Below are 26,184 nucleotides of genomic sequence, written 5' to 3' on the forward strand. Positions count from 1 at the left end.
ATGGAGATAAAGCTATGGAAGAACAAGCACCAAGGTGCTGGCAACCTGTTCTCTCTCTCTGGTTCCCTATTCTGATTCCTTCTTCCACTTTTAAGGATCCTTGTGATTATAGTGGGCTCACTAAGATAATCCACAATTATCTCCCCAGTCTTAAAATCAGGTGATGAGCAACCTTAATTCCATCTGCAACCTTAATTCCTCTTTGTCATGTCACCTAATAAGTTCATAGATCCTGGGGATTAGGATGTGGACATCTTTGGCAATGGGGTCATTATCTTGCCTACCACAATTCTATAATAGTATGAAAATTTTAAAAACATCTACCTATTAAAAAACAAGCAAAGAAATTAGCCACCTAATATATTTAACAGATACATAGTACATGGGAATAAAGGATAACATAATTGTTAAACAAAATTAACTTAAAATACAAAAGGGCAAAATGAAATCTATCACCTTTTTCTTTTATGGATGAGCGCTCTTGGTGTTTTATCTAAGAAATCTTTGCCTAACCTAGGGTCATGAAGGTTGTGTTCTGTTTTCTTCTCAAAGTTTTATAGTTTTAGGCCTTATGTTTAGGGCTATGCTCCATTTTTAGGTTTCTATTGGGGGGGGGGGCATACAAATGTCTAATTATTCCAACACCATTGGATGAAGAGATTGATACAAGCAATAATGCTGATAACTCTCGAATGCATTACGCTGCGTGGAAGAATCCAGACATAAGAAGCTATATAACCGGATGACTACATTTCTATGACACACTAGAAAAGGCAAAACTATAGGGAGAGAAATGAGATCGGGATTGCCAGGGACTAGGGAAGAGAAATGAGTACAAAGGGGCATGAGGGAACTTCTGGGGACAATGAAAATACTCCATCATATCTTGACTGTGGTGGCACTTAATGTGACTACATACATTTGTTAAAATTCAAAGACCCACACAACTAAAAAGGGTGAATTTTACTCTGTAAATTATTCTTCAAAAAAACCTGATTTGAAAAATTATTAAATGACAAGATGAAAAATGTGTAATCTGTTTTGCAAGCTCCTCAACTTTCTGAATTCTAAAAATGTGAACTTTATCTAAGTTAAAAAGTAGCAAAGAGTGGGTGCCTGGATGGCTCAGTCAGGTTAAGCATCTGACTTCAGCTCAGGTCATAAACTCGTGATTCATGAGTTTGAGCCTGGGGCTACCTGCTGTCAGCACAGAGCCCACTTCGAATCCTTTGTCCCCTTCTCTCTCTGTGCCCCTCTGGTCACATACTCTTTCTCAAAAAAAAAAAAAAAAGACAAAGAGGGGGTTTGGGGGATATGCAAAATGGGTGAAGAGGATTAAGAGGTACAAACTTCCAGTTCTAAATAAGTAAGTCATGGGAATGAAAAGCACAGTATAGGGAATATAGTCAATAATACTGTAATGCATTTATTGTGGTGAGCATTTTATAATGTATATAATTATGGAATCACTATGTTGTATACCTGAAACTAATTTATTATTACATGTCAACTACAATTAAAAATCAGGGTGGCCTGGGTGGCTCAGTCGGTTAAGTATTGAATTCTTGATTTCAGCTCAGGTCATGATCTTGCAGTTCATGAGATCAAGTCCCGTGTCAGGCTGTGTGTTGACAGTGCAGAGCTTGCTTGGGATTCTTGCTCTTTTTCTCTTGCTCTCTGTCCCTCCCCCACTCGCACACATGTGCCCTCTCTCTCAAAATAAGTAAGTAAACATAAGAGCATGCAACTCTTGATCTCAGGGTGGTAAGTTTGAGTCCCACATTGGGCATAGAGCCTACTTAAAAAAATAAAGTAAGGGGGGCGGTGCCTGGGTGGCTCAGTCGGTTAAGTGTCCCACTTCAGCTCAGGTCATAATCTCACAGTTAGTGAGTTCAAGCCTCACGTTGGGCTCTGTGCTGACAGCTTGGAGCCTGCTTTGGATTCTGTGTCTCCCTCTCTCTCTGCCCCTCCCCCACTCACACTCTGTCTCTCTCTCAAGAAATAAAAAAACATTAAAAAAATTTTTTAAGAAATTAAAAAAATAATAAATAAAGTAAGGGCACCTGGGTGGCTCAGTCTGTTAAGCAGCCGACTTCCACTTTAGGTCATGATCTTGCAGTTTGTTACTTGGAGCTTCACATCGGGCTCTCTGCTGTCAGCACCGAATCTACTTTGGATCCTCTGTCCCTTTGCTCTCTGCCCCTCCCCCACTTGTGCTTTTTCTCTTTCTCAAAAATAAATAAGCATTAAAAAAATAAATAAAAAATAAAAAAGCAAAGAAATGAAAAGGTGGAAAACTAGACGGTCATTCCCACACTCCCTTACCCTACCGCCACTGCTTGAAAATAAAAGGAAAAAAGCAACAGAGTGAGCACTAAATAAGGCATTACCCAATTGCCACAGGCTAACTTTTCAGGCTAGTGACCTAACAATTTAACCAATAAAACAAAGAAATAAACAAAAAGTGAAGTCTAAGAAAAATAATCAATAAAATAATATTTACCTTTGGAATCAGCATTTGGGAACAGCCTGTTCCATGGCACCTTATTTTTGTGTGGAAGAGAAAGCAAGTAGTTTCTAGCTTTTAAATTTATTATACAATTCAGGTCTTCCTGTGATGGGGATCCAAGAATACCTAACAGATAAAATAATTAGCTGTTAATTATCAAGACCCACAGAGGCTGATCACACACTATTAGCTATGGGGCAGAATAGATCCTACTAATTGTTTCCTCACCACGTCCCCCCATGCTTACCATTCTATTTTACAAGTTTTTATGAGGATCCTTAGCATTTGAAGTCAAGCAAGATTTAAAACTCATTATCTATCTTGGATTAAAGAGTTGTCAAAACTATTCTTCGTTTCCTGAGGTGCCTCTGATGTAAACTAGGGAAGGTGAACAGAGTAAATCTAGCCCCTAAAATGTTCAGTAATCTTACCCAGAATGTGGTTCAGCTGGTCGAGATAATGCTTCCCCGGGAAGATGGGCCTGTTGGACAGCATCTCTGCCAGAATGCAGCCTACAGACCAAATATCAATGGACTTGGTATAGCCCTGCAGTGGGAAGAGAGAAAAGACTAAGAAGGATATGTAATGTTACATGACAAGTGAGATCCTCCAACAGCACAGGTACATGGCTCATGGGAATTTTACCTTCTCCTTTGGTTCTATAATTCAGAAATAAGAGAAGAGAGCATGCAGATACAAACAGTAATCTTTCTTATAAGCTGTTAACAACCAAGATTACTTGATTTTATTACTCTCTTCAAAGTTGATTAACTTATTATTAGGTGAGAATTTCCAAAGTATATTTCATTCCTTTTTTCAAATGATTTGAGAGAAACAATCCTTGTAAGTTAAAGCTGGAAAAAGGAAAAAGCAGTAACATCCCTTGCTTTAGGACATCTATGGCCCATTTATTCATTTTGAAAACCTGGAAACCAACTCAAAAGAAGAGTCACTGCTACACCTCCAGAATATTTTTATACATTTTCAAATGATTGCTACAAAATCATTTTCAAAAAAGTCAGGCTGAAAACCCTTGATCTCTGTTGGGGGTGGGTGGGTGGAGTATATGCTGGCTCCATCATATTTTACCAATCCGTATTTCTTGTTTTATTTTTCTATTCAATTTTCAGGTATAATTTTTTTTAAGTTTATTCATTTTGAGAGAGAGAGAGAGAAGAGAGGGAGAGGGAGTGAGAACGAGCAGAGGAGGGGCAGAGAGAGAGAATCCCAAGCAGGCTCCGCACTGCCAGCACAGAGCTCGATGTAGGGCTCGATGTCACAAACCATGAAATCATGACCTGAGCCAAAACCAAGAGTTGGACCTTTAACCAACTGAGCCACCCAGGTGCCCCAGGTATAAATTTTCTTTTAAAGGAACTCTGTAAAAAGACTTGGAATAATTATGTCTAAATCATACAACAGTGCAAAAAAGATAGCTTGGTATAGTGATAAATTAATAGAGAAAAAAACTTTCCGAAAATCAAACAATGGTCAGATCTACAGCTATGATAAAATGGGGTTGAATTTCAAGGTCATTATTCCCAAAATTCTTGTAATCCAAAATAACTTTTGCTTTGGGCCAAAACTAAACGAAGAGCAACACTTAAAAACTTACAAAAAATAAGCAACTAAAAGGAACCAGGGCTCCCTGGAGAAATGGCTACTCCAAGTCTGGGACAGAGAAAGTACTAGGAGGTAAGCCTGGAGCATCTAGTGCCAAAAAACAAAGCAAGGAAATGCTCAACATTAGTGGGACCACGTCAAAGTGACTCCCATTAGAAAATCTGGGACAATTTAAACATCAAATACAGAATGGCAGCTATGGAGTAGCCACTGAATAAAATAAACATGAATTAATAAATGGAAAGAACTAAAACAAAGGAAGAATGATAGAGCTACAAAATCATCAATGGATGGTAAAAAGTATGATGAAGAGAACTTACACAACTTACAGTATTCCCCACAAATTCCTATTGACCTAATAATAATTGTCATAATTAGCCACAATTATCACCATTATATGGTGGAGAATGAGAGAATACCATTTAATCAAAAGATCAACATGAACTTCACCAATACAGACATAAACCAGATATGCCTCCTGATACAATACACTGAGAACAAAACACTGTTTTCTGAGGTATTCGTGCCCGAAAAACATGACACAAAATTGGGGTGCATCTACAAAACAGTCAACCAACCTGTACCCTTCAAAAGGGCCAAGGTCAAAAAAGGCTGAGGAACTATTATAGATTAAAAGAAACTAGAGGGGCGCCTGGGTGGCGCAGTCGGTTAAGCGTCCAACTTCAGCCAGGTCACGATCTCGCGGTCGGTGAGTTCGAGCCCTGCGTCGGGCTCTGGGCTGATGGCTCAGAGCCTGGAGCCTGTTTTCTGATTCTGTGTCTCCCTCTCTCTCTGCCCCTCCCCCCGTTCATGCTCTGTCTCTCTCTCTGTCCCAAAAATAAATAAACGTTGAAAAAAAAAAAAAAAAGAAACTAGAGAGGGGCACTTGAGTGGCTCAGTTGGTTGAGCATCCAGGGTCATGGGATCGAGCCCTGTGTCAGGCTCTGCACTAAGTGTGGAGCCTGTGTGAGATTCTCTCTCTCCCTCCCTCTCCCCCTCCTCTGCTTGTGCATGTGCTCTCTCTCTCTCTCAAAAAACAAACAAACGCCACACACAACAACAACAACAACAAAAAATTAAAAAATAAAAGAGACTAGAGAAACAATGCAATGTGTGAGCCTAGAGTAGGGGGAGAAAAGCTATAAAGGTGATCATTGAGACAATATCCAAAATTTGAATATATACAGTGCAGTAGATATTGGACCAGTGTTAAATTTCCCATTAAAAAAATTTCTCACTTTTGATCATTATACTATGGTCATATTAGGGAACATCCTTCTATGGCAGGATTTCTCAACCTTGGCACTACTGACACTTTAGGCTGGATAAGCCTTTGCTGTGAGGGCTGTCCTGCACACTGCAGGATGTTTAACAGCATCTCTCACCTCTAACTAGTTGATGGACAGTAGGTAGCATTCCTCTCCCAGTTGTGACAACCAAAAATGTCTCCAAACACTGCCAAATGTCCTCAGGAACATGAGAATTGCTGTTCTAAGGAAATACACACTGAAATGCTTAGGGGTAAAGGTGAACATCTACAACTTACTCTCAAATGACTCAGAGGGAAAAAAACACACACATGTATAGGGAGAGAATGAGAAAACAAATGGGACAAAGGGTAAAGAACTGGTGAGTCTGAATCTGAGGTGGATCTGAAGTATTACAGAAGTTTATCCAGTTCTCGCAAGTGGTCCTGGGTCCCATGTGGCTTCCCTCTAAGGATCTGAAGAGTGACATTATTTTGTACTTCTAAGGTGTTTTCCTTTTCATTCATTCTCTCACAAGTGTACAAAAAATTTTTCCAGATGCTACATGACATGAGAGGATACCATTCACGAAATAGGACATCTGGAAGATCTGGATAACCCAGTGAACTAGTATTTTCCAAATGTTTGATTCCAAAGCATGCATCAGTGAGTGTAAGGTAGACCAATGGATTTTAGTAAGACAGTACAAAAAGTTCGGTGGCATGGTTTCAGATTCCACAATTAACTTTTCATTTTGTTGAGTTTCAGTGTAGTATCAAAAAGGAACAGCCACAGAAGCTGAAAAGACTAACATACATACCCCCTTTCCCAACTACATATCTGTGTGAAGCCTCTTCTTCTTGGACTTAAACCAAATCAACCTACTGGACAGATAGAGTGCAGAACCAGGTGAGATTCCAGCAATGGTCTGTTAGGCCACATGAAATTTGCAAAAATGAAAAGAACGCCCCTCTTCTAACTAAAATGTTTTTGTGGTGGAAAGTAAACACACTTTTTATAAATAAAACTTATGTTAACAAGCAGTAGGTTTATTATTATTTAGAAATTAATACTTTTTAAAAGTCTTAGTGTTAATTTCTATATAGCAAATACTGATGGACAGACCCCACATAGACAAATCTTGCTTAGGATCTTTGATACTTTTTAAGAAAGTGAAGGGGTCTTGGGGCTTGAATGTTTGAGAACTACTGCCTTATACTTTTCTTGCAAGTGGGAAACTATGAAAATAAAATGTTACACACACACACATAGAGCACTCTAGCCTGTCAAAATGGAGACGATAGAAGTATAAAAATAAAAAGGTGATAATGGACAGCACATATTTCATGAATCCATAATAATGGCTTTTTTAAAAGTTTATTTTGAGAGAGACTGACTGACTGTGAGAGAAAGAGGGAGAATCTCAAGCAGGCTCCAAACTCACGAAACTGCGAGATCATGACCTGAGCTGAAATCAAGAGTCAGACGCTTGACTGAGCCACCCACCCAGGTGCCCCTATAATAATGTTTTAAAACCAAAGGTGGGAGACATAGGAAGAGAAAGAAAAAAAGAGAAAGCTCTTCAAAGAAAAATGGCAGCAAATTAGTGTAGAAGGAACAATACATTTGGAAAATTACCATTTTGCCACCCCCAATATAAGTGATAGAGACCAGGAGTCACCAAGGGAAACACCACCCTGGTAAGCCTGCTGGGAAACATGAGCTCCGTACACATGAGTTCCAAGAACCTGCGGGGTTCCCGCCAGAAGAGTGTGACCTAAACTGAATCCTAAGGAACCAGTCTGTACTCTGCAAAGCATTGAAGGTCATGAAGAAGACAGAAAGGGTGGGAGGAATGTTCTAGAGTGAGCACAACGCACAAAACTTGATTAGATCACAGAGTGAAAATAAGACAAAAACAGCTGTAAAGAACTTTTGGGTGGGATAACTGGGATATCACTGAATTAATGCTCGTTGTGTCAGTGTGCTAAGGGTACTATGACTGTAGGGAAAGAACACTCTCCCCCTTTAATGAGTATCAGTATGCCCCAAAGGGTCTAGTAGTAAAGTAGTTTATGTTGCGAAGTGCCAAAAAATTTGACAAAGGAAACAGAGAAGAAGGGAGGGAGGCAGGCAGAGACAAAAGCTAGCAAGGGAGTAGTAAGATGTTAATAGCTGGTGAACCTAGGGAAGGGGTATATGGGTATTCACTGTACTCTCAATTCTTGTAAGGGTTTGAAAATTGTTCTAAATTAATAATAATAAAAAAATGAATAGAGCACTAGAAGTAACATTCTCAGTCTAGAGGTGTTATAAATAAAAAATAATTCACACTCAGTTTTGATTGTAGTTAACTCTACAAGCAGGAAGTGCTGGGCACCTTGTGGAACAGAGGCCACATTGTTTGGTTATTTCCCTCTGGAGGGTGAAGACAGTAGAGTCATCTCAAGTTGGAATGGAGGCTGCAAGACCATGAAGGCACCAGGATAAAAAGCACACCGACAGCTCTCCCTTACAACCAGCAGGCACTGCACACGTGCATGCAAATGCTTCTGGTTTGGAATGGCTGTCACATGGCCAGTCCAAAGAAAGAACCTACTATTTGGGATTATGTGTAATACAGAATTATAAGAATCAACACGACATTTTCTTCTCTGAAACATCTGTTACACCAAATCTTTCTTTATAATGGAATTTATTTTAATGCAATTTTACTTTTATAACTTAACTGAACAAATGTATATCAAGAATAACTAACTGCTTTAAACAAATTCCATTTCCTCACAAAGCAACTTAGTGTTCATCTCATGCCCTTCTATTTATAAACGATGGAAGAAGAGAGTAAACTCCATGGGCTAATTAATTCCCTTTAAGCTTCCTGGGTGGATTTCTGGTTCCTAGAGCTGAGACACAAGGCCCAATGTCTACTTTTATTGCTTTTTTTCATATATCTTAACATTACATTAACAGTAGACGGTGCTGAAGGAGGTCATCAAGGCAATGTGACTAACAGCTGACCCTTGAGCTGAACCTGGACAACAGGAGGCTCCTCGCTCCCTCCCCTATCCTTGGGATACATGCTTTGCCCACTGTTACCACAGTGGCGCCATTTTCAAGGATGTAGCTGGGAGAGAATAGCTATTGTTCGGACCATCTGGGCAGCAGCATATGTGACACAGCCAGTTAAGGCCTGGACATAAACTTTTAAGTTTTGGTAGGTGAGTGCGGAGATCTATTCACCTTGCAGCTAGCTGCCCAAGACAAGACTTGTAATAAGTTCCTTTACTTCTTAACACTGCCACGACCAATTTGGAGTGCTCTGCCTCTTCAGTTTCTCCTTGCCCAACTTGTACTGGGGCAGTTTGCAAACCAACGGAGGAATTAAGTTCAAAATCTCCTAATTTGAAGTATTGGATGTAGAAGTATGTCGGGCCCACTTACTTTCTCAGATCTGACACTTCATTCATATATTATTTGCAAATGATATATTAAAAATACTGAATCTCAATCTCCATAGCAGCCTTCAATGCTTGCCACCTGGTTTATAAACCTAACAAAGATATACTTCACTTTTTCTTACTTTTTTAAGAATCCATAGTAGTTCCTATTCTTTCCACACCTTTCTTCAAACTATGGTATAATTTTGCTGAAGAGACATTCTTCATTAGACAAATCTGACCTATACAGGACAGCACTGGTCCACTTTCGGAAAACTACATACTATAGGAGAACCTCTAACATAGCCAGCCTAGCCTGCACTCAGCAGTGGCAGGAGCAACTGTAAAAGCTGCCATAGGGAGGACTTCAGGAGAGCTGACCAAAGGCTAGGACAAAGATCATTTATTGTTAACAGTGACCAGACAGGCACACACACCTTCCAACTCTATAACACATCAGCACTACTTCAGCTGAGGTAGAGAGGTCAAAATCCAGGGCCCAGAAGTTCAATGCTGACCTAGAGATTAAGACAGCACCTTCATTCTGGGCCAGACAGGCCAAGCCTCAACCTAAGTAGACACAGGCTTCCAAAATTCTTTTGCTTCCTGGTTTTCTTTCTATGCAAACCTGATCCTTACCTTGGAATTCAACATAATTTCTGGAGCCCGGTACCAACGTGTGGCTACGTACTCCGTCAGGAACCCTGTGTGATCATGGTCTGGATCTGCAACGCGGGCCAAGCCAAAGTCACAGATCTACGAGAGAAAAAAATGGGACACCTTAGAGATTCTAATGAAATTAATATCAAAAGATCAGACAATACCAATAATGATGATGGTAAGTAGTTGCTGCCACTCCTATGTGGCAGATACTTTGTTGGGAATTCTATATATTCATTCTTAATCTTTACAACAACCTGAGAGGCAGTGATGACTATCCAAAGTTGGAGATGAGGAACAGGTTACAGGAATCTGTCCTCACCTTTCATTATCTGCTTATCCCACAGTAATCTTGCTTATGTCACTTGACAAAAACTGTTCTGAAGTTACCAGAAACTGTCCAGGGTCCTTTCTCTGGCCATCTCCTGCTGGCATTTCCAGGATCATCACACTGTCAGATCACCTTGACTCACATTTGTCTTGTTTCTTAGATTTCACTTCCTGCTATTCTTCCACCTGTTCCACAAATGCAGGTCCTTCCAAAGATTTTTTCCACTTCTTTCCCTTCCATGTATTCAAATCCACTCCCAAGGCCTTAAAAGATGTCTCATATACAAAAGATGAATCTTTTTTTAGGTAAATATCCAGCTTCTAATTTCTCCTGACTCACAAAAGTACCTTCATCATCTGGTCATCCAATACTTTAGTGCTACTCCAAACTCCAACATATAAAATATCTGTAAAGTACTATACAAATAGTATAGTATTCTACTATATAACTATAGAATACAGTTGACCCTCGAACAGCATGGGTTTGAACTGTGCAAGTCTGTTCACATACATGGAATTTTTTTCAATAAATACATTGGAAAATTTTTTGCAGATTTGCAGCAATTTGAAAAAACTCACAGATGAAACCACACAGCCTAGAAATATCGAAAAAATTAAGTTAGGTATTATTACAGGAATACAGTATATAATACATATAACACAAAGTATACGTTTAATTGACTGTTGATGTTATCAGTTAAAGCTTCCTTCTGGTCAACAGAAGGCTATTAAATTTTGGAGGAGTCAATAGTTATATGCAGATTTTTGACTGTGTGTGTGTGTGGGGGGGGCAAGTCGGTGCCCCTAATCCCTGTGTTGTTCAAGGGCCAACTATACTTAGACCCATATAATTGCAGGATATTTTAATTCCTTGACATCTGGGGAATTAACCTAAGAAAGAGACATATTAATAAAGACAGGCCAGAGTACAGTACAAAGCAGCCTGGCAAACAGATTGCTTTGGAGGCTTACTGCTTTAATTTGGCTAAGAAATTATAAGGGCCTGAGCTCAGGCCATAAAAATGGAAATGAAGAGGAAAGGACATGCTTGAGATACTCATAGGACTTAAATGGATGGACAACAATCTCTGCTCAAATATCCCATAGTTTAGTGTTTCAATAATTAGGAAAGGTTCAGAAAGCTTCCATCTACTTCACAGATGCCTTCCTCTAGCTTTGGACACTGGTATCACCACATGGTATCTCTGATAAGAGTTAAGTATCTGTGCTGCATAATCTCCATCAACATGTATCTTCAAAAGGAACAACTATCATAATTGCTTCTCTATTTGCTCTTCCATAGGCCATTTTCTAGGTGTACTCTCAGAGTTGCATAGTGAGGAAATCCTGGGTCCTACTCCATAGCTGACAGCCAACTCTGGCCATTGTACACTCATTAACTTCAGTTTAGGTGACTTTCACCGTAAGTACCAACCTTACCTTTCAAAGATGGCTTGCTTGTCAATCAATGCCATTACACTCCTAATAGTTATGGGCCTGTCAGAGAATCTGGATGAGGTATGGCCATAAGCTTGTATGTGGGATCACAGGAAATTGTAACTTTGGCCTGGCTGGTCTTAGGCTTTCAATGTACCTGGCAACCGGTTTGTTTCTTTCCAGCATTTTCTACCAATTCCAGTGACATGAACTGCAGGAGGGCTTCCCAGTAACCATGCACAGGAGGTTCTCACTAGCAACATGGTCCTATTTGTGGCATGATTTCCAACTCAGAGAAGCAACTAATGACTGATTTCTTCTTACATCCAGAGGCGAGTCCTCTAAGCCATTTAGAGCCACCACTCGCCATGTTATCCCATCACCAATCCATTTCAATTCTGTGGCTTGAATTTTTGAACCTATCTATGACCCATAGTTTCTCTTTTTTTCAAGGCTAACACTTCATCTGATTTAAATTCAACCAAAGCTCACCAGTCTGCTTTCTGCTGTATAGATGGGACACCTAAAGGCCACATTTTGAATTGTGCAGAGTATATGCATCTTGTTAGCCGAACAAAACCAGCATAGGCTCCAGACCATGGCCACAGATCCTTCACCACCTCCTATGCCTGGTGTCACACAGATTAGATGGGTTCAGACTTGATACATGGCTTTTCACTGGCTAGTTGAATCAAAAAATAAGTCCCAAATAGATTCAGAAAGCCAGAATATAAAAAATTCATAGATAAGGCAGATTTATTTTCTAAAGAGGACCATACCACTAAAACCCATCCTCCATGCTCTTCTTATAAGGTCTTTGAACTTGTATCAAGAGGGTAGGGTCCATCTTCCCTCCTCTTGAATCTGGGCAAACCTTTGTAACAGCCTGAACCAAGAGAATATAGTGAAAGTGATACTATGTGACTTCTGAGGCTACATCATAAAATGCAACATGGTTTCCATCTGGCATTTTTTCTACTGGGGAATTTGGAACCCTCTGGCCACCTCAGGAAGAAACCTAGGACATGTGGGCTACATGTGGGTGATCCAGGTGACAGCCAGTATCAATTGCCAGGTATGCAAGAGGATTCCAGCCCTTACCTTTGTGTCTTCTAGCTGAGGTCCATATATGAAAGCAGAGAGCAGCCATCACTGCTACCCCTTGGCTAAATTCCTGACCCACAGAAACTAGAAGCTAACACATGATTATTGTTTTAGATCACTTTCTCTAGGTTATTTGTTACAAAGCAAAAACAGCTAACAGAGTGGTAGTGGACACAGTGCTTGTGATGGGATAGGCAGTCTTTGAGGAGGCCCTGTTGAAGCGATACTGGGACACCAAAGAGATGCTAACCATGGAAAGACCTGGGGAAAGCCAGAGCAACACTGTGAAGAATCTAGCTGGGCAAATGTGAAATGGCAACTGAACCTGAAACCTCATAAAGTGGCTCTCGAATTGGCTGCTTCTACATCTCGACTGCCATGGCCTTAGTTGAGATTCAGTTTAATTTGTCTGGGAATTAGGGAAACTAGACTTTACCCACCTGTAAGCTAATTCATCCTCTAAATTCCTGCCTAAATGTTGTTTCTAAAATATAAGTCACCTTTCTGGCTCAAAAATCTTGAACCAATCCCTTCTGTCTATTGAACGAAACCCAAATTCTTTAAGTGTGAATTTTAAGACCATTCATATGCTGCCACCAAACTACCTTCCTGATCTCATCTCTCCCACCATATTCTCCTGCCCACATCTGCTCCTATAGACTCCAGACTACACCTGCTTCTATGACCTGACTATACAATGACCTCTCCTGAGTGACCTATCTATGCCATTCCTTTACCCTAAACCCTCAGCTTGAAAGTTAGCTCTTCTGAGAAGTTTCCCAAAAATCAACACCAAACCTGCCCAAGAGCTGACTGCTCACTCTTCTGAACTCCTCTAATACTGTTAGAGGTATATTAAAATACATCATAGGGGCGCCTGGGTGGCTCAGTTGGTTAAGTGGCCGACTTCGGCTCAGGTCATGATCTTGCGGTCTGTGAGTTCAAGCCCCGCGTCAGGCTCTGTGCTGACAGCTCGGAGCCTGGAGCCTGTTTCAGATTCTGTGTCTCCCTCTCTCTGACCCTCCCCCGTTCATGCTCTGTCTCTCTCTTCTCAAAAATAAATAAACGTTAAAAAAAAAATTTTTTTTAATAAAATACATCATGAAGTCTATGATAGTTAGCTTTGCATATGCCCATCTCCCCAGCTAAAACAGAATTAAGTCCCTAGAGAAAGGCAACACTTAACTTACTTGTTGACTTAATTGTTAATGGAGGACTCTTGACATTTGGTCAATAAATGCCTTAAATGTTTATAAGAAGCACAACTGGGAAGGACTGACAGATACTCTAGGAGGGACCTTTTTTTTTTTTTTTACACAATATCTGAATTACTGATAATCTTTTAAAAAATAAAAATCAAGGGGTGCCCAGGTGACTCTGTTGGCTAAGCATCCAACTTCAGCTCAGGTCACAATGCTCTTACTGTTCATGGGTTTGAGCCCTGCATCGGGTTTTCCGCTGTCAGCCCAAAGCCTGCTTCCGATTCTCTGTCTCCATCTCTCTGCCCCTCCCCTGCCCTCTCTCTCAAAAATAAACAAACATTAAAAATTTTTAATAAAAAAATCAAGGTTCAGTTAACAGGGTTAAATCTTATGTTAAATAATTAATGTTAGTAAAATTACACCATTCAAAGTGGCAATATTACGGAAGGGAAGGGTTGCCTGGGTGGCTCAATTAAGTGACTGATTCTTGATTTTGGCTCAGGTCATGCATGGCTCTGAGATACAGCCCTGTGTTGGGCTCCATGCTGGGCATCAAGCCTGCTTAAGATTCTCTCTCTCCCTTTTCCCCTCCCCACTCATACTCTCTCCCCACCCCTAAAAGAGGGATAATTAAAAACTGGAATTACAAGCATTCCTTTACTAGGAAAGACAAAATAAGCCTATCATGCTGAATGCTGCAATATGCAGTACATTTATTTTCTTAGAATTAAAATTAAAGGTGCAGTTGTTCTTCCTCATCTTCCTCGAGGAAATCCAGTCCTAAACTTTTTTTTTTTTTTTTTTTTTTGGTGGGGGTGTCATGTGACATTAAGGGTCTCTGTGGTGTTGGGAGAACCTTAGCAGCCCAGTGGGGTAGGTAGCACCCAAGTAGAGTTAAAAGGGAGCCCCAGATCAGGACATGGTCTATGTGTGAGGTGAAGAGGGCATTCATGCGGGGAGGCAGCAGCAGTCTGCCCAGGGTGTTCAGAGTCTGAGCAAGGTGAGCATATAAGCCATGGGTTATACTGCACAAACCAATTATTTCATTGGAAGTTGCAAAATGGGGACTTTTCTGATTTTATTATTTCTTCTGCATTTATTATCTGGCATTCTCAACTGGAACTGTGTACCCTGATGCACAAATCCCAGTGGAAAGACAGGAAAAATGTTTAATCCCTTTACTTTAGTTACAAATTTTCAGATTAGTGAGTTGGTGTTAAGGGTAATTTTGTTGTATTATTTGCATCCCCCACACCTAGTACAGGGCATAGAACCAGCAGGCTCTCAAAAAATTACTGGTTACAATTTAAAAAATAAAGAGAGAGATGTGGGGTTTAGAGCTCTAAGAGATGCCACAACTACATTCACGGTCATCTATGAAATGCTCATACGATTTAAAAAAAAAAAAGTTAATGCCACAACACTGAAGACTAGCCAAATTTACATGGCATTAACCAAAAAATTACCAAGGCTATTAAAAAATTTTTTTGTAATTCCATACAAAAGAAGATATAGACCAGTAGGATATGGTACAAGAAACAAAATGACCTATAGCACTCCTATTACCTGGCTACTTTTTGGGCTGTTTAAACAGAGATTTTCATTAAGCAAAGGAAGCCCCAAGGATAGATTTCATTTCGTATGTTCCAGAGTCCTCTTTCCGAAGCATACCCAGAACCACAAACACTGTGATCCTGGGACTCTTAACTAGGATTTCTGTGGGCTCAGTCTAGCAAACATCAAGGACAGAGACTGCTAGAGACCTCATTCCCCTGGAAATTCCATTATAAATATGTTAGCAGAATCTCCAAACAGGATCTATGACCCTTGTGTTTCTGTGGCCCTAAGAAATAAAGAGGGAGTCTATAAGAGAGGCTTCCAGAAGGGTTCTAAGAGGTCAACATCTTCTTGTCTCAAGGTTTTAGATAACAAGTGCAAAGTATGTTTATGGAAGCAGAAAAAGAAGTCTTAACTGCTGTTGCCCTTGACTGGTAGGAGTCAAAAGTTAAAGGTCTAAGACATTGATAATAGCTGATATCCTGAGGGCTCAAGAGTAGAAAATACTTTAGTAACAGAGAAACCAATGGAAAAAGGAAGAAATGACATATATAACTGTCCACTTGATATTTCAGAAAACCCTAAATAACAAGAGATGAGTAAGATCACAGGTTACAGGGGCGCCTGGGTGGCTCAGTCGGTTAAGTGTCCGGCTTTGGCTCAGGTCATGATCTCACAGTCCGTGGGTTTGAGCCCTGCGTCCGGCTCTGTGCTGGCAGCTCGGAGCCTGGAGCCTGCTTCGGATTCTGTGTCTCCCTCTCTCTCTGCCCCTCCCCTGCTCACGTTCTGTCTCTCTCTGTCTCAAAAATAAATAAAACATTAAAAAAAAAAAAAAAAAAAAAAAAAAAGATCATAGGTTACAAACTTTCTAAGCACAGGAGCTTGTGGTATAGGCAACATGATTACTGGAAGGTACTGAGGATGTGATGGATATACAGTGATTTCAGAGCTCAAGCAGAAAAGACCCTCTTCCCCACTTGTGCTCTTTCAACCCTCATGTATGCACCTGAACTGCCACTGTGCCCTACCCTGCCCTTTGGACATGTTCAACAGGACAAAACGGAGGACATATCGTACTCATCTTTACAAATGAGATTCTCTCCTGAATATTTATACCTATGTGAATGAATCAAACCCCATATGAACATTTCAAAATGTGGGTGAACTGTACTGCTGTAAATATCTTAATTATCTTATTGTATTTCTGAGTCTCTGTGTTACACTGGGTTTTGAAAACAATACTTGGGTTGTGCAGATGGCCAACAACACAGATATATTAATGTGGGTGTAAATTTTGGTGAGCAGAGAATAAAATGGCCCTAGGTAAAGACAAGCCCACAAACAATGAAGAGACAACAAAGTAGTCTGATTCTGTTTGTTTTTGTCTTAACTTTTTTCCCCAGAAATATTACATACTGAAAATACTAGAGAATGTTTCTCCCAAAACAAAAATAATCTGTCATAACAGAGTTGTGATGGTAAGAAATAGAAAGAAAAAAAGAAAAGTAGGAAGAGACATAAAAATACTATTTTTCAAGAAAATCACTAAGAGCCAACGAAGTGTGGCCATTCCTACAAGCAGCTTCATTCCTTTTGTGCCCACCTGGCTTTTAGTTACATACATAGATACACGGAAAGGATCTGGTTACACCCCATGTAAGAAGTATATTAATCTAACTGTAGGATCCCAAGAGATGACAGAGTCTAACCCAACTGTATCTAATGTAGGAAGCTACCCTCTACCACATCTCACAGAATGTTGGGCACCCTGTTTTAAACACTCAATGATAGCAAATAAGCTATCTGACCACCTAGTAACAGAACTCACTGCCCTTTTTCAGACAGTTCCAGAAGGTTCTCCATGATCTACTTCCAACCAGTATCACCAGCTAGCATCCAATGACTTTCTACGATACCCTATACTGAAGATAGGCACTCCCTTACTGAAAGCCTGCTCATCTTTGGAAGGCCAGCATGGATGCCACCTTCTTCCAGATACCTCTCAAAGCCCCAGACAGAACCCAACTCTCTCCTTTGTATTTGTATACTATTCTTTTCAGTATCTCAGTTACAGCAGATATTATTACAATCATCTATTGTTTATCAGACTTCTCACCTATCAGGTCTGAGATTGCAGAAACAGACATTCCCCCCTCTCCCTTGCTAGGTACAACTTAAGGGCTTCTCACAGGAATGTCTATTAAACTGAAGTACAAGAAATGATCATTGCTCTACATCTAAATGCACTTTTTAAACAGCTTTATTGAGATATAATTCACATACCATATGATTCACCCATAACTTAAGGCATACAATTCAATACTTTTTGGTGTTAAAATCACAGGGTTACACAACTGTTACCACCAATCAATTTTAGAACATTTCTGTAACCACAAGAAGAAATCTTGTACACATTAGTCTGCCTATTCCTCCCCAATCCCACCAGCCCCAGGCAACCACTAATCCACTTCCTGTTGCTATATATTTGTCTATTCTAGACACTTCACATACATAGAACCACACAGTATGCGGCCTTTTATGACTGGCTTCTTTCATTTACATAACAATTTCCCAAGATTCATCCACACTGTAGCATGTATCAGCACTCTATTCCTTTTTATTCCATTGTATGGATCTACCACATTTTTTAAAAACTTTTTTTGAGAGAGAAAGAGAGAGCAGGGGAGGGGGAGAGAGAATCCTAAGTAGGCCCCAGGCTGTCAGTGTGAAGCCTGACTTGGGGCTCAATCTCACAAACAGGGACATGACCTGAGCCAAAATCAAGGGCCAGAGGTTTGACCAACCAAGTCACCCAGGTCCCCCTGAATCTATCACATTTTATTTATTCATCATCATATGGACATTCAAATTATTTCCACTTTTGGACTATTATGCCACTTTAAATATTTGTATGCTACTTTTTGGGTGGACACATTTTCATTTTACTTAGGTATACACCTACAAGTGGAATCCTCACCAACACTTACCATCTGACTTTTTGATTACAGCCATCCTAGTGTGCATAAATGGCTATCTCATTGTGGTTTTGACTTGCATTTCCCTACTGACTCAGGATTCCAAGCATCTTTTCATGTACTTATTGGCCATATATACAACTTCTTTAGAGAAATGTCTATTCAAATCCTTTGCCCTATATTAAACTGGGCTATTTATCTTTTATTGTTGAGTTGTAAGAGCTTTTCATATATTATAGATAAAAGTGTCTTATCAGACACATGATTTACAAATATTTTCTCTCATTTTGTGGGTTGTCTTTTCCCTTTCTTAGTGGTTTACTTTTTAAAAATTATATTATTTACTGGGGTGCCTAGGTGGCTCAGGTGGTTGAGCGTCCGACTTCAGCTCAGGTCATGATCTCACAGTTTGCGGGTTCGAGCCCCGCATCAGGCTCTGTGCTGACCGCTTGCTCAGAGCCTGGAGCCTGCTTCGGATTCTGTGTCTCCTTCTCTCTCTGCCCCTACCCCACTAATGCTTTGTTTCACTGTTTCTCAAAAATAAATAAATGTAAAAAACACTTTTTTAAATAAAATTTTATTATTTATTTATTTAATGTTTGTTTATTTTTGAGAGGTGGGAAGGGGCAGAGAGGGAGACACAGAATCCAAAGCAGGCTCCGGGATTTGAGCTGTCAGCATAGAGCCCAACACAGGGCTCAAACTCAAGAACTGTGAGATCTTGCCCTGAGTCAAAGTCAGATGTTTAACCGACTGAGGCACCCAGGTGCCCCTCCTGATGGTTTATTTTGTAAAACAGGTTCCTAATCTAGATGAAATCTAATTTTCCCCCTTTTGTTGCCTTTGCTTTTGGTGTCATGTCTAATAGGATTTGCCTAATACAAGACTGCAAAAACTCACTCCTATGTTTTTCAAGCCTATTCCAGTTTAGCTCTTAAATTTAGGTCTTTGATCTGTTTTGTGTTAGTTTTTGTACATGGTAGGAGTATATATCCAATTGTCCCAGCACCATTTTTTTGAAAAAAATGATCTTGGCACTCTCACCAAAAACCATCATAAACATATGGGTTTATTTATTAACTCTCAATCTTATTCCATTGATCTATATAATGCCCATTCTTATGCCAAATATCACAGGGTCTTGAATACAAAAGCTTTGTAGTAAGTTTTGAAAGCAAGAAATGTGAGCTCTCCAACTTTGCTCTTTCATTAAGATTATTTTGGCTATTTTGGGTCTCTCAAACTTCCATACACATTTCAGGACCAGCCTGCCCATTTCTGCAAAAAAGCCACCTGGAGCTTTGACACAGTCACCCTGACTATGTAGACCAATTTGGGAAGCACTGCCATCTAAACAAGATTAAGTCTTGCAATCAATCCATAAACATGGCATATCCTTCCATTTATCTAGGTCTTCTTGAATTCACATGCCTTTTTATCATATCTAATGCATCTGTAGATTTCCCTCCTTATTTATTAGTTCTACTATTAAAATAGAAATATATGTACACAAATGCTGCCCATTTTTAAGAGAATTCTGAGGACTATAAGGATCTAGGGCTTCCCTATTTGTTGGGAATACCTTATTTAGGTATTAAAGTCATTAAGGTTAAGTTTGGTGCTGTTTTTTGAGTGTGGGGTTTTTTCTGTTTTTGTTTTGTTTTGTTTTGTTTTGAGAGAAGGTGCAAGTGAGTGAGGGATAGAGAGAAAGAGAGAGAGAGGGAGGAAGGGAGGGAGGTGGGGCTCACCCAAAGTGGGGCTCATGTTTTACCCAAAGCAGGGCTCATGTTCACCAGAAGCGAGGCTTGAGCTCACCCAATGAGGGACTCAAACTCGTGAAACATGAGAGCATGACCTGAGTTGAAGTCAGATGCTTAACAACTGAGCCACCCAGACATCCCTTTCTGAGCATTCTTTGTATATAACTTACTGAATAAAAAGATTACCAATGAAATGGATGATTTTTAAACTTACACGTAATGCACATGATCCTGCTTTTATATATGTAAGCATAAACATACACATACATGTAAGAGCATAGCAAAAACTTTGGAAGAAAACACACCAATGTGTTATAGTGGTTACCTCTGGAGAGGAGGAACAATGGAATGAAGAAGAGGACCAGCACTCTTTATTTGCATTATTTTTTTTGCTTTTAAGCTATAAAAATGTTTTCATTTAATTTCTGGTATGATTTTAAGTACAGATGACAACATAAATATGCCCCGGTGAAAGAGTTTTTCCAACATATATCACCCGAAGAGTAAATAACCTAGCTGACCTTGAGATCACAGGTGGTGTTGAGCAGCAGGTTGGAAGGTTTGAGGTCACGGTGCAGTACATTAGCTGAATGGATATATTTTAACCCTCTGAGGATCTGGTAAAGAAAATAGCAGATATGGTCGTTGCTGAGGTGTTGTGTCTTCAAGAGCTTGTAGAGATCTGTTTCCATGAGGTCCTGTACTATATATCTGTTTAGACAGGTTAAGGTAACACACCAATATCTGGTTACATGTAGCAAAACACTGAAAACAAAATGAACCCTCTCCCCAAATGGTCATTATATCATGAGGCCTTACAAGGGATAGGAGAAACTGATGAAAACTTGGTATACCTCTATGGATGGAATCTAAAGTAGTTAACTCTTTCTTAGGTCCTGTGACACAACAGGCATTAATATCTGCCTGATGTGCCCAACAATGGGCCTAGACTGAGCTGAGACAGTCTGTTATGGAAATACTGGCCAATCGAGATGTATCAGTCTCCTAGTACTGCAAGGTGTCTACCATCAACAAACCCTCTCCAATGATTACCAGAAAGGGCTAGGAGAGGAAGGTGGCCAGCAGGCATCATACACTCCCTCCTCTCTTTGGCCCAGCAATGATCTGTAATACTCTTCATAATGTTCTTTTACCTTCTTGTCCCCCCTCCTTCTCCTTAAGAATCAACCATAAAATCTTGGGAAATACAGACCTAGAACACACTGCTACTAAATTCAGTCCTCTATGTGCCTGACTCTTCAATTAACATTAAGATCCTAAACACAAGAGAGTATTGGGAAGTCATGCTAAGGGGCTCATGCTGGTTTTGCTCCTTTTGCTTTCTTGACTATCCACGTATCCAAGCCATCTAGAATGTTATCTATGGCTGACATCTTTCTTACAGAAATTATAGAACCCTTTGGCTTTTAACTTCACCATATTATTATTTCATTAGCAGTGTTTTTGCATTTCTCATATTCATTTGTGTAAGTACTGTACATATTATTGTATGTCCCCTACAGATTCATGGGATTCAAAGAAAACAGGATTTGAAAACTTGTCATCTTGAAAGAGACCTGATTTTCCAAGCAAAGCCCTTAAAGCAGGACAACAGGTGGTAGCAGCAGGAGGCATTTCACTTAAAATAGCACCACAACTTGATACTAGAGCAGTTTAAAAATGAAAAGGTAGAGGTGAGGTGGGGTGGGGGGTGTGTGTGTGCAGAATGCAAATTGGAAAAACTGGTAGGAATGCTATACTAGCCTGAACAGTAACTCTTTTTTGGCAGACCCTCTTCGGTATACTTAACACTTCTATTTTTCAAATACAGTCTTTACCCAGGTAGTATCCTCTGAACCTGTTTAGTCCAGATTTCTAAATGTTGGTCATAATTAATAACATAAATTCAGAGCTGAGTCAGCTTTAAAGATCATGAAGGCTAGGTACCTTAATTCTAAAGATGAGAAAACAGACTTGGAGGTGAATGACATTATCTAAGATCAGAACAGTCTAGATTTGAGCAGGTGATATCCAGGGCACCCACTTTCTTAGTCTACTGTTCATTTCTTGTTACCATAACAAACCATACCTTGAATGGAAAAAAAAAAAATGACTAAAATAGTGTTAAGATTCTCCATAACTGCACTTAAACAAAGTTTCTGCTGAAACAGAAAAAATATCTGATTTGCCAAAAGACTCTAAAAATAGTTACAACTGATAAAATGAATCAAAGATAAAAATTACACAAATCTTATATTAAATAGCAAGCAGATTATAATTTCCCCTTTAATGTGCTTTATATATACTTTTCCTTTACTCTGACAAGTCCAGGCATTTCAAGTTAACTTTACTCAACAAGGTGACTAATCAGTGGAGTCAGTTGCCTGAAAAGGATACACATCTTTCATCTGCTCGATGGTTGGCGCTCTAATAATATCATTGATTCCAATGATGTTCTCATGTCTGAAGCGCAGTAAGATTTTTATCTCCCTCAGGGTTCTCTGGCAGTAGGTCTGGTGCTCAAAAGGACTGATTTTCTTGATAGCTACTCGAACTTTGTTGACATTATCATAAGCAGAGCTAAAAAAAAAAAATGGGGGGGAGAGATGGCATTTAAAATACTTCTCAAAACATCTTGGCAGAAAGAATGAAAATTGGTAAATATTAAATACTAGCACACAGGGTAAATACTTATTTCATACATATGAAGTTGTTATGTATATTATCCACAAAAAAAAGACTCAAGTTAGGAAGGATGCAGCTGGCACAATATAGCACATATTCGATCTCAAACTTATTAGAGGCCCAGCCCTGGCAAATGTGTAGATGCCCACAGTCATAAGCCCAGGCACATGGGTTTATGCCACATATGCACACACAAAACATTTTCCCTCTGATTTTAACAGCAATTGCATTCTGGTGAGAGTAATCATTTGTCCTCCAAAACAACTTCCTATTGTTGCATCACATTCCTCTGACTCAGCAGAAACATCCAAATGACCATCAAACACATCTTTATCCCAAACAGAAATGGACCCAAGAGGATGCCTTGATTGCTTGCATCTACTTGTCTTACTTGCAAAATGACAGAACCCTTCTTTCTTTTTTTTAAGGGAACTGTTTCAAGTAATTTGTGTAGGCTTATACAGTTTCAGGACTGACCTTCATATAAATGATAAGCAAATTATTCTTATTGAAGAAAAATGATGATTCTATGTGTATTAAAATGGTATTTAACCATAAAACACAAAAGCCATTGAGGGGGAAAATCACATTTTAAATATAGTATTAACAATACTACATAATTTTAAAATTTATTATAACATCTTAATTACAAAAAAACCTTTGCCCTTCAAAGCTCTTCATATACTTAACTACATTTTGTCTTCACAATACTTTTTTTTTTTTTAATTTTTTTTTTTTCAACGTTTATTTATTTTTGGGACAGAGAGAGACAGAGCATGAACGGGGTAGGGGCAGAGAGAGAGGGAGACACAGAATCGGAAACAGGCTCCAGGCTCTGAGCCATCAGCCCAGAGCCCGACGTGGGGCTCGAACTCCCGGACCGCGAGATCGTGACCTGGCTGAAGTCGGACGCTTAACCAACTGCGCCACCCAGGCGCCCCCACAATACCTTTTTAAAAAAAATTTTTTTAACGTTTATTTATTTTTGAGACACACACACACACACACACACACACACACACACACACACACACACAGAGTGAGAGTGGGCAAGGGTCAGAGAGAGGGGGAGACACAGAGTCTGAAGCAGGCTCCAGGCTCTGAGCTGTCAGCACAGAGCCTGACTCAGGGCTCAAACTCACAAACGGTTAGATCAGACCCGAGCCAAAGTCAGACACGACACTCAACCGACTGAACCACCCAGGCACCCCCACAATACCTTTAAAAGCGGAGGACAACAGTGTTTTTATATATATTGTCCAGGTTAGATCCCCATAATTTATATACAGAGGATACTCATTTATGCAAAAGAATAATCTCCCTAGGCCCACTTTTTCCAAAGTATCTTAGGCTTACACATCCTTTCTCAGGTCAGTTCTCTTTGTATTTCTCTACCTGGGTACAATGCTGCACTGATAGGTTGCCATCAATAGTTGAGCCTGAGAGCTCAACTAAAGCGCGGCTCAAATTGTGGTTCCCAGATCCCTGCATCAGGAACACCTTACATTCTTGTTAAAAACGCGGGGCGCCTGGGTGGTGCAGTCGGTTAAGCATCCAACTTCAGCCAGGTCACGATCTCGCGGTCCGTGAGTTCGAGCCCCGCGTCGGGCTCTGGGCTGATGGCTCAGAGCCTGGAGCCTGCTTCCGATTCTGTGTCTCCCTCTCTCTCTGCCCCTCCCCCGTTCATGCTCTGTCTCTCTCTGTCCCAAAAATAAATAAACGTTGAAAAAAAAAATTAAAAACAAAACAAAACAAAACAAAAACAAAACAAAACAAAACGCTAGTTCCTGGGCCTCATCCTAGGCTTTCCTTTAAAAAAAAAAAATTCCAGTAAAATTAGCATAGTTATATTAGTTTCAGGTGTACAATAGACTAGTTCAACAATTCTATATATTACTACTCTGTGCCCATCCTAGTAAGTGCCCCTTCACCCATTGCCCCATCCACCTCCCCTCTGGTACCACCAGTTTTTTCTCTACATTTAAATAGAGTCTGGGGGTGGGGGGGAAGAGCTCTATTTTTTTGCTGGTCTCTTCTTTCTTTGTTCATTTGTTTTGTTTCTTAAATTCCACCTATGAATGAAATCATGGTATTTGTCTTCTCTGGCTTATTTCACTTAGCGGCATACCCTCTAGATCCATCCATGTTGTTGCAAATGGCAAGATTTCATTCTTTTTTATGGCTACTTGAGTAATATTCCATTGTGGAATTCCATTCCACATCTTCATCCATTCATCTACTATTGATGGGACACTTGGGTTGCTTCCATATGTTGGCTATTGTAAATAATGCTGCAATAAACATAGGGGTGCATGTATTTTTTCAAATTAGTGTTTTCATATTCTTTGGTTAAATACCCAGTAGTGGAATTACTGGATCACATGGTAATTCTATTTTTCGTTTTTTGAGGAACCTCCATACTGTTTTCCACAGTGGCTTGCTTTTTTTCTTTCTTTTTTTTTTTTTTTAAAGAAATTTAACCAAAATATTTGGGTATCTTATAACAAAACCTATAAAGTATTTTTCAAAAGAGTTCCAGGGGAGTCTGGCTAGCTCAGTCGGAAGAGCGTGTGACTCTTGATCTCGGGGTCATTAGTTCAAGCCCCACGTTAGGTGTAGAGATTACTAAAAAATAAATAAACTTAAAAAAAAAAAAAAAAAAAAAAAAGAGTTCCACAGCTGCTACACAGGGCTTTCAGTTCTTTCCAAGCTGACCTCAAGGTCTGACTTTAAATAGAATTCCAAGTAGAAGCAGTAATAATTATGCTTTCAATTTTATGATGATTTTTAATCTTGAGTGTTACTATCTTGTGATCAATAATCTATTTAATCTTTTCTATAAGAGCTTTTCATTTTAATAAATATCAATATCTGGTGGCACCTAGATGGCTCAGTCAGTTAAGTGTCTGACTCTCAGTTTTGGCTCAGGTCATGATCTCACGATCTGTGAGCTGGTGTCTTATGTTGAGCTTTGAGCTGACAGCGCAGAGCCTGCTTGGGTTTCTGTCTCACTCTCTCTCTGTCCCTCCCCTGCTCACACATGCTCTCTCTCTCACAAACTAAATTAAAAACATAATAAATAAATAAATAAATAAATAAATAAATAAATAAATAAATCTGGTCTGCTGACTGAAGCAATGAAGTAACACTAGCAGGAAATAAGACATTGCTTTTTGTTTCTTCAAGTAAATGCTACAAATCTAAAATAGTTAAATGGGTTTATTCTCAAGTTTGTGCTCCTATAATGGTATTTGTCAGTCTACTTATTCTGAGAACTACTACTGCATTTGTATGACTCCAGCACAAAACTATGCTGTAGGAGGCCCCTTATTTTACTCAACTTCAATTCTCCCACATTACTATTAATAATGGACTCTGGGGTGCCTGGGTGGCTCAGTTGGTTAAGTGTCTGACTTCGGCTCAGGTCATGATCCTGTGGTTCATGGGTTCAAGTCATGCACTGGGCTCTGTGCTGATGGTGTGGAGCCTGCTTGGGAGTTTCTCTTCCCCCACTCTATCTCTGCCCTTCCCCCACTCACACTTTTTCTTTCTCTCAAAATACATAAATTATATTAAAATATATATATATATATATAGGCACCTGGGTGGCTCAGTTGGTTAAGTGTCCAACTCTTGATCTCAGTTTGGGTCATGGTCT

At 39.7% G+C, this 26,184-nt stretch overlaps 1 protein-coding gene across 1 annotated transcript in view; it reads right to left on the reverse strand.

Annotated features, from left to right (window-relative positions):
• MAPK1 (mitogen-activated protein kinase 1) overlaps window positions 1–26,184 on the reverse strand; it is a 109,475-nt gene that overhangs the window by 21,860 nt on the left and 61,431 nt on the right. Inside the window, exons 2-6 of the mRNA XM_045457640.1 lie at window positions 22,239–22,421; window positions 20,363–20,552; window positions 9,456–9,572; window positions 2,941–3,055; window positions 2,504–2,635 (exon numbers count right to left, since the gene is read on the reverse strand). Of these exons, the coding sequence (XP_045313596.1) occupies window positions 2,504–2,635; window positions 2,941–3,055; window positions 9,456–9,572; window positions 20,363–20,552; window positions 22,239–22,421 (737 nt within the window). The remainder of the gene's footprint in view (window positions 1–2,503; window positions 2,636–2,940; window positions 3,056–9,455; window positions 9,573–20,362; window positions 20,553–22,238; window positions 22,422–26,184) is intronic.

This window comes from Leopardus geoffroyi, chromosome D3 (assembly GCF_018350155.1).
Source record: "Leopardus geoffroyi isolate Oge1 chromosome D3, O.geoffroyi_Oge1_pat1.0, whole genome shotgun sequence".
Taxonomy (NCBI): domain Eukaryota; kingdom Metazoa; phylum Chordata; class Mammalia; order Carnivora; family Felidae; genus Leopardus; species Leopardus geoffroyi.